The sequence below is a fragment of the Lontra canadensis genome, unplaced genomic scaffold, assembly GCF_010015895.1.
Source record: "Lontra canadensis isolate GAN:19392208 unplaced genomic scaffold, GSC_riverotter_1.0 scaffold72, whole genome shotgun sequence".
NCBI classification, from domain to species: Eukaryota; Metazoa; Chordata; class Mammalia; order Carnivora; family Mustelidae; genus Lontra; species Lontra canadensis.
In genome coordinates this window covers 2,069,516-2,084,153 of record NW_022631066.1, presented here as the reverse complement: position 1 = coordinate 2,084,153, position 14,638 = coordinate 2,069,516, and the positions used below count along the sequence as shown (strand labels likewise).

General features: G+C 39.2%; 1 protein-coding gene across 2 annotated transcripts in view; it reads right to left on the bottom strand.

Moving 5' to 3' along the window:
- The window catches only part of CUNH10orf67 (chromosome unknown C10orf67 homolog), a 145,966-nt gene that overhangs the window by 45,702 nt on the left and 85,626 nt on the right, over positions 1-14,638 (bottom strand). For both annotated transcript variants that reach the window (XM_032880822.1, XM_032880820.1), the window contains 2 exons: positions 10,062-10,121; positions 9,240-9,419 (listed from right to left, as the gene is read on the bottom strand). In XM_032880822.1, the coding sequence (XP_032736713.1) occupies positions 9,240-9,419; positions 10,062-10,121 (240 nt within the window). The remainder of the gene's footprint in view (positions 1-9,239; positions 9,420-10,061; positions 10,122-14,638) is intronic.

Here is a 14,638-nt window from a genome sequence, read left to right as displayed (position 1 = left end):
CTACAGCAGAGGCAGCACCCACCAGTTGCAACACAAGCAGGTAAGAAAAATCAGCTAAAATGTATGGAACAACTGAAAAGCAAGAATGGGTTAACAGAGCGGTTTGAACTAGCTGGGGGGACATATTATAAGGGGAGTTCACACTCATCCTCAGCTTTTAATCCTGTCTCCTACCAGATGCTCAGGAGGGTTATTGAAGGCAGGGCAAAGACGTTTGTTAATGGTGCAGGCTTCAGGAAGGGACCAGCGGATGCTAAGGGAAAAGTACCTTCCCTGGGATAGAAGGAAAAGTCTTAAGTTCCTGGGAGAGGGGAAGCAAACTCTCTGGCCAATCAGACTCAAAGAAGGTGATCAGTGGAGAAGTGTAAGGCACCAAGTCCCACCCACTTCTCCCAGAGCTTTCCTTCCCAGGAAAGAAAAACTTTCAGCTGCTGGGGAGGGCAGCAAAGCTTCTTGTTTCCAGGGCATTGGCGAAGGCATATTATGGTAAGGGGAAAAAAACAAAAGCAACATTTTCCTTCCCTGGTAAGCAACTGTCTTGGGCCTTGGAGTCTGTAATAATACCAAGTGGAGGTTTCTACTGTTGCAGGAGGGACAGGAAACTCCTGCTCAAGGTCAGCTTCAGATACAGGCAGAGGTAGAGCACCACAGGCAGGAAGGGCAGGAGTCCTGAGAAAGCCCACCTCTGAGGCCCAGGAACACAGCACTCCCCAAAGGCTGGTCTGAATTAGAACAAGAGAGAACCCTCTTTTCCTCACTTACGGATTACCAAGGAAGAGCTGCCTACTACTGAGGGAGGGATAGGAACCTAGAGAAAGACTTCCTCTGTGGCACAAGTGGACAGATTCTGCAAAGTTGAGGGAGGAGCAGCTCACAGAGAAAAGCATTCTGTTCCTCTCACTCCCACTCCAAGCATATACCCACTGCAAAAGGAGTATCGTGGCCTCAGTCCTTTAAGAAGAACCACAGCAAACACCAAACTCAACTCAATTCAACTTGTAGCTAGATTGGCTCAACTCGTTACCATAACAATCTGATATAAAAAGAGGAATGCCCTTTCCAGATGTGAATACTATTTACTTCCATTTCTACTAGTCTACACAGGATGTTTGATATTTAATCAAAAATTATGAGACAGAAAAAAGGCAAGGAATAAAGAACCTGTTGTCAGGAGACAAAGCTATCAATGGAACCAGGTTCAAAGATGACCCAGATCTTGGAACTATCAAATGGGGACTTTAAAATAACTATAAATAACTATAATTAAAATGTTAAAAAAGCTGGGAGAAAAGGTTAACAACATGGATGATAATAAATAATGAATTTCAGAAGAATGATGAAAAAATATATAAAGATTTAAATGGAAATACTAGAAATGAAAAAGATAACACTAAAAATGAAGAATTTGGGCCCCTGGGTGTCTCAGATGGTTAAGCAGCTGCCTTTGGCTCAGGTCCTGGGATTGAGTCCTGCATCGGGCTCCCTGCTCCTTGGGGAGCCTGTTTCTCCCTCTGCCTCTGCCTCTCTTTTATGAATAAATAAATAAAATCTCTAAAAAATGAAAAAACAAATGAAGAATTTCTCTGATGACTCATCAATTTGAAGGTAGGACAAAAGAAATTCCCCTAACTAAAACATAAAGAGGAAAAAAATAGTTCAAAACTGAGGGACACCTGGGTGGCTCAGTGGGTTGAGCCTCTGCCTTCGGCTCAGGTCATGATCTCAGGGTCCTGGAATTGAGCCCTACACTGGGCTCTCTGCTCAGCGGGGAGCCTGTTTCCCCCTCTCTCTTTCTGCCTGCCTCTCTGCCTACTTATCATCTCTCTCTTTGTCAAATAAATAAATACAATCTTTTGAAAAAAATATTGATGAGCAGAACATCCAAGAGTTGTGGGACAGTATCAGTCTAACATATGCGTAACTGGAGTCTTAAGAGGAGAAGAGGGAGAGAATAGGGCAAAAGAGATAATTGGAGATAATGGTCAGAAGTTAAATGAAAGATATCAAATCACAAATTCAAGAAGCTCAGTCAAGGGACAGAGAGAGAAGGCATTGCTAGCAGACCTTCGCTCTAAGAGCTACAAAAGGAAGTTCTTCAGAAAGAGGGACTATGATACCAGATGGAAACTTAGATCACTTAGATCTACATTAAGAAATGAAAGCTCCAGGGGGATGCCTGACTGGCTCAGTTTGTAGAGCATGTGACTCTTGATCTCAGGGTTGTGAGTTCAGGCCACACATTGGGTGTGGAGCCTACTTAAAAAATGATTAAGAAACGAAAGGTCCAGAAATGATATAAGTGTCAAATCTCCTATTACAAATTATATGAAAATATATTAAACTTCAAAATTTTTAAAGGATACAACATGCGAGGAATTCCAAGGACTATATTTTTGATGGAAATATTAGAAAGGGTTATCCAGGGACATTTGAAGCAAGATGAATGGACAGTTAGGAGTTTCATAATGACTTTTTGGAGAGCGCTTAAGAAACACTATTTTTGCCACTGAGACTAAGCTATGTGGCAGGAAATTGTCAAAGGTTCCTAAAAATTTCAGTGACTTCTTATTGCTCTCCTATCAATCAGTTATTCAGGTGCTTCAGTCTGAAATCTTTTTGTTGTTGTTGCTTTCTTAATACTTATTGTCTTAGCTCTTCCAATGGCTGTACAAAAATCTAAAACTGTATGTTAAAGTCTTTCTAATCTTAACATAAGCAATTAACTTAAAAAATATGTTCATGCCTTATTTCATTTAAACCAGCAGAAATGTTATGTATCTTTTTTTTTAATAAAGATTTTATTTATTTATTTGACAGACAGAGATCACAAGTAGGCAGAGAGGCAGGCAGAGAGAGAGGAGGAAGCAGGCTCCCCGCTAAGCAGAGAACCCAATGTGGGGCTCGATCCCAGGACACAGTAATCATGACCTGAGCCAAAGGCAGAGGCTTTAACCCACTGAGCCACCCAGGTGCCCCAGAAATGTTACGTATCTTAACCAGAATTACAATCTAGGCTGTCCAGGCTCATGCCAATCAATTCTGTTGGCCGGAGGAGAGCGTGGATGGCTCAGCTGGTTAAGCAGCAACTCTTGGTTTCAGCTCAGGGCATGATCTTGGGGTTCTGGGATCGAGCCCCATGTCAGGCTCTGTGCTCAGTGGGAAGTCTGCTTGAGGATTCTCTCTCTCTTTCTCTCTGCCTGCCCCTACCCTGCTCATGCTCTCTCCCTTTCTCTAAAATAAATAAATAAATCTTTAAAAAAATTTCTGGTGGCATAAAACTGAATATTCACTCACCATATGTATAATTTAACCAATGGATTCACTAAACTCCATAACACTTCATGGCATTTGTTGTAGGTAACTACATATTGTATTATATTATATTATATTATATTATATTATATTATATTATTCATGTATACAAGTATACATGAATATGTATATATGTATATATGTGTGTATACATATATATATATATTCATATATCCAACAGAGGGATGGATCCCACATTGAAATTGGTGAGGAAGATCCTTTGCAAGATCTTTAAAACTCTAAATAAAATTGTACCTTGATTCCCTAATAAAATTGCATAACCTAACAATCCTTAAGAACTCTTTGGGTTTGACAGCGAATATCATCCTCAATGGGGAAAAGCTGACAGCCTTTCCTTTGAGATCAGGAACATGACAAGGATGTCCACTCTCACCACGTTGTTCAACATAGTACTGGAAGTCCTGGCAACAGCGATTAGACAACAAAAAGAAATAAAAGGTATTCAAATTGGCAAAGAAGAAGTCAAGCTCTCTCTCTTCGCATATGGCATGACACTTTATATGGAAAACCCAAAATACTCCACCCCCAAACTGCTAGAACTCGTACAGCAATTCAGTAATGTGGCAGGATACAAAATCAATGCACAGAAATCAGTTGCTTTCTTATACACTAACAATGACAATATAGAAAGGGAAATTAGAGAATTGATTCCATTTACTATAGCACCAAGAACCATAAGATAGCTGGGAATAAACCTAACCAAGAAGTAAAGGATCTGTACTCAAGTAACTACAGAACACTCGTGAAAGAAATTAAAGAAGACACAAAAAGATGGAAGGGCATTCCATGCTCATGGAATAAATAAATATTGGAAGAATAAACATTGTTAAAATGTCTACACTGCCTAGAACAATCTATACTTTCAATGCCATCCCAATCAAAATTCTACTGGCATTTTTCAAAGAGCTGGAACAAACAAACCTAAAATTTGTATGGAACCAGAAGAGACCCCAAATTGCTAAGGAGATGTTGAAAAAGAAAAACAAAACTGGGGACATCACGTTGCCTGATTTCAAGTTTACTATGAAGCTGTGATCACCAAGACAGCATGGTACTGCCACAAAAACAGACACAGAGGCCAGTGGAACAGAGTAGAGAGCCCAGATACAGACCCTCAACTCTATGGTCAAATAATCTTTGACAAAGCAGGAAAAAATATATAGTGGAAAAAAGACAGTCTCTTCAATAAATGGTGCTGGGGAAATTGGACAGCTATGTGTAGAAGAATGAAACTCGACCATTCTCTTATACCATACACAAAGATAAACTCGAAATGGATAAAAGACCTCAACGTGAGGTAGGAATCTATCAAAATCCTAGAGGAGAACATAGGCAGTAACCCCTTCGACATCAGCCACAGCAACTTCTTTCAAGACATGTCTCCAGAGGCAAAGGAAATAAAAGTGAAAATGAACTTTTGGGACTTCATCAAAGCTTCTGCACAGCAAAGGAAACAGTCAGCAAGACAAAGAGGCAACCCATGGAATGGGAGAAGATATTTGCAAATGACACTACAGACAAAGGGCTGATATCCAAGATCTATAAAGAACTCCTCAAACTCAACACTCACAACACAGATAATCATGTTAAAAAATGGACAGAAGACATGAACAGACACTTCTCCAAAGAAGACATACAGACATATGAAAAAATGTTCATCATCATTAGCCATCAGGGAGATTCAAATCAAAACCACATTGAGATACCACCTTACACCAGTTAGAATGGCCAAAATTAACAAGACAGTAAATAACAAGTGTTAGAGAGGATGTGGAGAAAGGGGAACCCTCTTACACTGTTGGTGGGAATGCAAGTTGGTGCAGCCACTTTGGAAAATAGTGTGGAGATTTCTTAAGAAATTAAAAACAGTGCTATCCTATGACCCTGCAATTGCACTACTGGGTATTTACCCCAAAGATACAGATGTAGTGAAAAGAAGGGCCACCTATACCCCAATGTTCATAGCAGCAATGACCGCAGTCACTAAACTGTGGAAAGAACCAAGATGCCCTTCAACGGACTAATGGATAAGGAATATGTGGTCCAAATACACTATGGAGTATTATGCGTCCATCAGAAAGCATGAATCAACATGGATGGGAATGGAGGAGATTATGCTGAGTGAAATATGTCAAGCAGAGAGAGTCAATTATCATATGGTTTCACTTACTTGTGGAGCATAAGGAATAACACAGAGGACATGGGGAGATGGAAAGGAGAAGTGAGTTGGGGGAAATCGGGGGTGGAGACAAACCATGAGAGACTGTGGACTCTAAGAAACAAGCTGAGGGTTTTGGAGGGGAGGGGTGTAAGGGGTTGGTTGAGCCTGGTGGTGGGTATTAAGGAGGGTATGTATTGCATGGAGCACTGGGTGTGGTGCATAAACAATGAGTTATGGATCACTGAAAAAACCCACAGCTGAAACCCAAGCAAATGGAAATAAAGCAACACCGTGCGGTGGGGTGACCCTGCAATTGCACTACTGGGTATTTACCTCAAAGATAAGTACCTGCTCTGTGGGCACCTAAATGTCACACTTCTGTTACCTGCTCTGTGGGCACCTGAATGTCACACTTCTGTTACCTCCAGGGTGATTTATTACATGTGGTCAGGACCTAGCAACTACCCCTGGCTGAGAGTAACTAGGGAAGAACAGAAATTGATGCCAATCTCAAATTTATCTTTTCCTGATTCCCACAACTCTATCTTAGGTCCTTAATTTATACTGAAGTATCAACAAACTACAAATAAAATGCTCTCACCGTTCCCCAAGAACACTACCAGAAGACAAAGCATAAAACCCATTATGTGATTCTTAAAAAAAAACATTTTTCATTTGTACAACAAATACTGAATATGACTTTCACTAAAATATTTTCACTTCCAAATACACTGAAAATATTTATCATCGAACTATCCAGAATAAGCTACTGTAGAAAGCAAAAGCCACCGTTCAGTTGACTTCTAAATATAATATCACTCAGCTTGCCAGTTTTGGTCTCTGAGAGCAGAATCTAAAGATGAATTATTTTTAGTGGTAAATGAAGAATTTGATTTTGAAATAAATAAGTAGAGTGTATGATTTTAATAATCTCTACATTTTAAAGTTATTTGATAAAAGAAAGATCTAGTACAGTAAGGAAAATTCTTCTGTGTCAACAAAATCTATCAAAACACAGTGAGTATCCTTTGGCAACCTCCAAGACCGTGCACATGTGCAGGAGATCATTTCTCTGTATTAAACAGCCACCCAGTGTGGCCAGATACACAACCAGCCAAATGCTGGCTTTCCCATACTGCTCTGCAGAACTCCTAACTGTCTGCTCTACCAAGCAAGGCCAGAGTTAAAAAGCACGAAATAATGAAACAATAAACAGATTTTATTATTTTCTCCCCTGATGATGTTCATTTTAAACTTCATGTGCAATTTAATCAAATAAGAGGATTGCCTAGGAGAGCAATGATCAATTTCAGGAATAAAGATTTTTTTTTCCTCACCTACCTAGCCTATAATACAAGAGATCTAGAACAATCATTCTCTATCCTATACTAACATTTTTTTATTAAGTTACTAGCTTGCAAGGTGAATAAGATAATTGCAAAACTATTGCAAAAAATATTTCAACTGACAATTTTTAAATGTTAAAAAGAAGAATCACGTTCTAGAGTTTTCACTGAAGTCTTATGCTGTACAAATTGCTTTGTATTAGCTGAACTTTAAGAATGGGAACATGATTGGCTTGTCCATGTCCCACTTCCCACACAGAGGGTCCTGATGCTTTCTGCAGATCTAACACACACCATATGTTCTGTCAGCATAGACCAGGTTACCCCGTGGAAGCCCAGAAGTTACTGGGTGCAACCTTAATTAACTAATTATCCAAGGAGGGGGAGGGGCAAAAGCCCTGGGAATCCAATCTAACCTTGTTATGTGAAACCTTAGTATCTGAAATGTTTCCCAGATATCAAAAAATAAACTTTACACAAAACACTGTACAAATACAAATTTCATGTTGTGAAATCTTTCATAAATAGAAATCAAACAGCGATGTTCCTAGCATGCTTTTCAGACTGGCTAAACACTCAGTTTATCACTGTGTACCCCACTGTGGGAAGCACGTGTGCCGTTCCCACCGAATGACACAGATTTCAAAAAATAAGTATGATTAATTAGATAAGATAAATGACTGATGTAAAAAGTTCCTTCGGCAAGCTCTCTGTTTGGTCATTTACATGCGATAATGTTACAAAGCCCTTTAAAGACAGTTTTTAAGAAGTCCAGTTACCTTGCTATAATGAAAGATGTAAAAGAGAAAAGGAGGAAAATTAAAGTCAATATGCATAATAGATCAGGTTAGTCTGCAGTGAGGACTGTACCACATGGAAATGTGAAACGGGATTCTTACCATCAAATTGTGAACTACAAAAGTTCATATGATAGTAATGGTAGTGAACTAGGAAAAGATATTTCACTTTAAAATCGAGTCAATTAATATAAATATGTAAACACCAGCTGACGTCACCTTCCCCCCCCCCCCACCCCTGGTCTAATTTTTACTTATGGTTACACATTAACTTTTGAGTCTCTCCAGCCAACAAGACATACTGTTAGGCTTTGGCAACATCAAAATAACAATCAGTACAGTTAGAAGGAGAGACTATGGCCCTGACATAGCACTGAACTGAGGCTCCTGGGTGATCCTGTCTGCCCACATCTCTCCTTCCCCGTGCATATTCTGTGGGGGAGAACAAGTGGTTATTTCCGCCCCTCATGCCTGTGAATTTGGAAGCTCCATCTCGACTGGAAATTGAGGACCCTGTTGTTTCTTATCTGCAACTGTAAGGTTTAGTTAGGGCCTTGGGCTTGCTGCAGGGACCAGGGCAGCTCCTCCTGCTGCTGCGGTCCTGGGGTTAGAGGTTCCTATCGACCCTGCTTGGCGGTCCTCCTGCCATCTTCTTGGAGCCTCAGACCACAGACTCTGCCCACCCCCCACCACCAAAGGACTTGATTTCATGGCAGTCAATGGAGCCTTCTGGAACAGGACACAGCCTCGGCCTCATGCTTCCTAAGTCCAAGGCTTAGACTAGAGCCCTTACCCAGTCTGTCTGATATATCCTCTCAGGTCAGCCGCCAACATTGCATACTCGGGCATGGAGCTGGGGTGTTTGTTTGCTTGTTTGTTTTTTGTGAGCAAAAAACAAAACAAAAAAACCAACTCCATAAACACAAAAAAACAAATAAATACAAACTTCCCAAGAACTGCATGCTAAACATCTCATTTCAGCAGTGTCCACACGCTATGCCGACACCGAGTTGAACAACACCAAACTATTTCTTAACGTGCTCTTTTATACAAACCAGTAGTACCGCCTTGGGTCCAGTAAAGGCAATTCTGATTATTTGGCGAGGGGGATGGTGGATTAGGAGAGTAACAGCACGTCATTCATGCACACCTGTCCCTGTTGGTGTGAGTTAATCCATTTGTCAACTTAGAATACTAGGAGCAAAAGGACTGTACAGCTGCATGGCCCTCAACACATTTTCAGTAAGCTTCGGACAGATATTGGGCAAGTACGGAGTTAGAAATTATATGCCCAAGACTGTGCTTGGAATGTGGCTTTTCTAGCTTGCTAATTTAATGGAGACCCACTGAGCCTTAGCAACTAAGCTAAATAAAGGACCATGTTGGGGATAATGGTGGCATCCTCTTGGGCAGTCAAGGGATCCAATGAGAACACAATGATGTAGAAAGAGCAGCCAGACCCTCCCGCCCAGAGTAGTAGGGAGCATCCTGTGTAGGAGACCATCAGCCTTGCTCATGTGGGACGTGAGCTTGCAACAGTGCTAAGAGAACAGTGAGTGGCCCCTGTGTGGATGCAGGTGTAGTCATAGGAGCCGTTCTTACCAAAGGCTGCTCTTCCTTTGCAGATTTCTTTGGAGTCTTAACTTTCTTGGTCTTCATAGTCACTGATGTACTGATGGTGGGTGAGTGTGGTCTTGAACTGGCTCTAGGTCTGGATGGAATCCTGGGCTGTGAGGGCCACGGGGACAGGGAAGTCTCTTTCCCCTTGACTAATTTCAGGCTCTGGCACACAAAATAGAAATGGCTTGGTGATTCTCACTTCATTCTTCAGATTTGTGTCCCTTTCTTTTCCTCCCGTGAACTAGCATTGCAGGGTCAAATTTTCAGTCCCAAAGGGCATGGATCTGGTCCTTTTCCCAGTCCCACACTCCCTTTTGGCCTGATTCAGTGTGCAGGCTGGGTCTGTTTTTCCTCTCCTCCCGCTGATGCCACTGCACCAAGAAAAACATACCAACAGATCAGTGTTTTCTGGAAGCACCTGGAAAGGTGGGAGTGTTGAGGAGTAGGGTAATGGGCCCGCTTGAGGTCTGTATCCTATTTGTAAGAAGCTAGGAGAATAGAAGGTGTGAGTGAAGGGACAGGAATCTGAAGAGATAGGGCATGAGCCTAAGGCTCCGTGTACCAGGACACTTTTCCCATTCCTTCAGCCACGTTTGCATTCTTGTTGGCTTATACGCCTTTCCCTGAGCTCAGCCATCAGGCTGCTGGGCTCCCATCCACACTTTAAAGCATGTTCTCCTTCAAACTCAGATCTTGGAAAGTGAGAAGTCTCAGTAGGGTATGTATACCTTCTGCAACGCAGATGTCAAAATAAGGCTCACACAGAATAAAAGAAGACAAAAGAATTTGAATTTAAATGCAAACCTTGCTGCCTACACTGCCCAACTTCTTCCTTGTTTCCATGTCCTCCTTCTGTTTATTAATCTATGAAATTGAAGGTGCATATCATTTGTTATCATTTGCAAAAATTAAAAAGAATTTTCTATAACACTTCCTCGAGCAATGAAAGAATAGAACTGTAAACCACTTAGCTGCTAACATTATTATGAGAACATAAGTTATAATGGTGCATATGAATTAGAAAAGTAATTTGTACCCAGAAAAAGCACTTAAAAGAGGTGAACAGAAAGAAAGCTGTAAATGTTTAAAGTCATTAGCATTTGTTCATTGCTTTAAGCATAATAGATATTATAGAGAAACACAGAATGTTTGCTTTTGTGTTAATAATTTGTTTCATATATTATTATGATAGCTATAAATACCCTATAAAAAGTTTTGGAAAAATTTCAGATAATTCAATATCCAGAATTCAATAATGTAATGATGAAATTTTGATTTAAAGAATCAATTCTAGTTTCCAGACATAAAAGGCTTTTTATCATATATATAATTGAGATATAACCAACATAGAATATTATATTAGTTTCAGGTCTATAACATAATAATTCAAAATTTATATATATTGCAAAATGATGGCCACAATGAATCTAGCTAATATCCACTACCACACAGTTATAATTTTTTCTTGTGGTAGAAACTTTGGAGATTTACTCTCTTAGCAACTTTCAAATGTATAAGGTATTATTAACTATGGTCATCATGTTGTACATTACATTCCTGTGACTTATTTATTTTATAGCTTGAAATTTGTACCTTTTGATCACCTTCACCCATTTCACCCACTTCCCATCCTACCTTTGGAAACCACCAATTCATTCTCTATAAGTTCATGTTTTCATTTTTTTACATTCCACATGTAAGTGAGATTATACAGTATTTGTCTTCCTCTGACTCACTTTACTTCGTATCATTTCCTTAAGATCCATCCATCTTGTCGCAAGAAGCAAAAAATGTATTATTAATGCATGCTTCAATATTATCAAGCTTTTTTTATCATGTGAATCTATGACTAATGCCAGGGATTCTAATTCTGGCTAATCTTATGCAATTAAACAATGATGAGATACACCTCTAATCATTAATCTCACTGGTATAACTATTTCAAAAATATCCCTCATCTACAGATAGAGCAGAATTCAATAGAAAGCAGGTCTGCCTCACCTCATGAAATCTTGAGGACTGTGGGGATAGTAACTGATGTCCATGAAGCATTGCATTTGAGAAGAACTGGACAGGTCTGTTAACATCAAGAAGAAGTGCGAAGCTTCTATTTTACTTTAAATGCAATGGAACACCAATGAATAATTTTAAGTGTTGGGGGGTATGTGTGCGACATAATATTTATTGTATGAAGTCATAATTTGAGGGGAGTCATGTTTCTGGTCATGGCTGAGTAGCTCCTATGAAACCTCCCACAGATAACAACTATAAACTCTGGAAAAAATCTATGTAAAACAAAATTTCCTGAAGACAATGGCTTTTAACTTAACAGCAGTGCCAAGACTGTCTAAAACTATGATGGAAAACCTGCAGCCTTTCAGAGTTGCTGAAGACACAGTTCAGGGCAATCATCGCCAATGAAAGTCCCAAGGCAAGGAAATCCCAAGGAAAGCCAGACTGCAGAGCCCCCAACTTTGTGTGCAAATTTTGCCCAAATCTCTGGCAGATGGCTGAATCATGCTTGGTGGTGAAAATAAAGCTCAAAGATTGAATTAAGATTTGAGCTGCCATCTACTGCATGTGAGGCAGGGCTTGCAGTCTGAATCCAAGTTAATTACCTGATTTTTTTTTTTTTTTAAGTAGGCTCCATGCCCAACATGGAACCCAATGCAGGGCTTGAACTCATGACCCTGAGATCAAGAGCCAGATTAACCAACTGAGCCACCTAAGCATCCTTAATTGGCTGATTTTTAAAAAATAACACACAATGTTCATAATGCCTGTAAAATCCAAAAATGCTCAAAATACAATTTTATGTTGCTGATCTATTCTTGTGCAAAAAGACTATTAACACGGACTGATGCTGAGATGGTAGCTCAAAAATAGTGGAATGAGGTCTCTGAAAAGTGCTGAAAGAAAAAAAGAAAAACAAACACTGTTAACTTGGAATTCTGTACCGATAGAATAATATTTTTCAAGATTGAAGTACCTGAAAGCTACTTTCAGATAAAGGAAAAACAGAAGTGTTGCATCCCTAGCAGTTCTGACCTACGAGAAACATTAAAGGAAGCTCCTCAGACTGAAGAAAAATGATCCCAGGGAGAACTTCCCAACTTTAGGAAGGAATGTAGAGCATCAGAAATGGTCAAGATGTAAGACTATATTGTCTTAATTTCTTTCAAATACATACAAATGCTTAAAGCAAAAAATGTAATATTGATGTAAATAAAACAACTTTAATTTGAAGAATGAAGAAATAAATCTATATAAACAAACATTTATTTTAATGTTTCTATATTTCAAGTGAAACTGCCGAAATTAACTCTAAGTAAACTACAAAAAGTTAAGGATGTAAATTATAATTGCTAGAGCAACCACGAAAAGATAGACAAAAAGCCAAAATAATAATAAATAAATTGGGGGCACCTGGGTGGCTCATTCAGTGGAGCATCTGTCTTTGGCTCAGGTCATGATCCTAGAGTCCTGGGATCAAGCCCCAGATCAGGCTCCCTGCTCAGTGGGAGTCTGCTTCTCCCTCTCCCTCCACTCCTCCCCCTGCTCCTTCTCTCTCTCTCTCTCACTCTCAAATAAATAAATAAAATATTTTTAAAAAGATAATAAAATATATTGGAATTCTAAAATATATTAAAAGGACAGCCAAAAAAAAAAAAAAAGAGAGAGAGAGAGAGAGAGAATGAGAATAGAGGAAGGAACAATGAAAAACCCAGAGGGGACATATAGAAAACAAATAAAAAAATGGCAGACCTAAATCTAACCCTATCGATAATAACCCCGAGTGTTGATAAAGTGAATAGACTAGATAAAATGCAGAAATAGGAAGAATGTATAAAACAGCAAGACCCAATTATTTACTGTCTATAACATAAGCACTTTAAGTATAAATACACAGAGAGGTTGAAAATACATGTATTGGAAAAAAATGCAATGTAAACATAAGAAGATTGGAGGTACTACATTTATACATAACATGTATAGTACATTTCAGGATCAGAGAATTACTAGAGATACAGAGGGACATTTTATAATGATTAAAGGGTCAATTCATGGGAAGACATAATACTTATAAATGCAAATGCACCTATTAACAGAGCTTTAAAACATATTGGGTGGGGCGCTTGGATGGCTCAGTGGGTTAAAGCCTCTGCCTTTGGCTCAGGTCATGATCTCAGGGTCCTAGGATTGAGCCCCGCATCCGGCTCTCTGCTCAGCAGGGAGCCTGCTTCCCCCTCTCTCTCTGCCGCCTCTCTGCCTACTTGTGATCTCTGTCAAATAAATAAATAAAATATTAAAAAAAAAAACTTTTGCATAAAGAAGACTCTAGGCTCAGAGAGTTTCAATGGTGAAATCTTCAAACATTTAAGAAAGAAATAACAGAAATCTTTTTACTAACACCACGAAAATTGTTTTCAGAAGATAGAGAAGACATATTTCTCAAGTCATTTAATGAAGCCAGCATAACACCAAAACCCAAAAAACAGACATACACCCAAAGAAAGAACATTTAGAGATCAATGTCCCTTATGAACATAGATTCAAAAGTCCTCAACATACTACTAACAAATTGAATGCAGCACCATATAAAATGTAGGAAAGGTCATAACAAAGAGGGTTTTATCTCAAGAATGCAAAACTGCTTCAACATTCACAAACCAAAGTATTTCACCAGATTACAGGATAAAGAGGAAAAAATATTGTCATTTCAATAGCTGCGGAAAAAAAGCATTTGACAAAATTCAACAGCCGTTCATGAAAGACGCTCTCAGAAAACTAGGAATAAAAGGAAACTTCCTCAACCTGACAGATGACTGCCATGAGAAACTTAGAGCCAAATCATACTTAATCATGACATACTAAAGTTTGCCCCCTCTAAGTCTAGGAAAGAGGCAAGAACGCCTCTTCTCACCACTTTGCATAACACTATATTGCAAGTCCTAAACATAGTTATAAAACATTAAAGAGGGTGTCTGGGTGGCTAGATCGGTTAAGCATCTGCCTTTGGCTCAGGTCATGATCTCGGGGTCCTAGAATTAAACCCCGCATCCCTTCTGCTTGTCCCTCTTTCTCTGCCCCTCCCTACAACTCATGCTCTTTCTCTCTCTCAGATAAATAAAATCTTAAAAAAAAAGCACTAAAAAGAAATAAGAGTTACAAAGATCAGAAACAAAGTAAAACTGTCTATTTACAGAAGACCTGATTGTTTACATATCAATAATCTACAGATTGTTTACATTTGAAGAAATCTATGAAATTACTATTGAAACTATTAAGTGAATCTAACAAGGTTGGAGAATACAAAGTTATTGCATGCGAGACAGAGCTTGCAGTTTGAATCCAAGTTAATTACCTGATTTTTTTTTTTT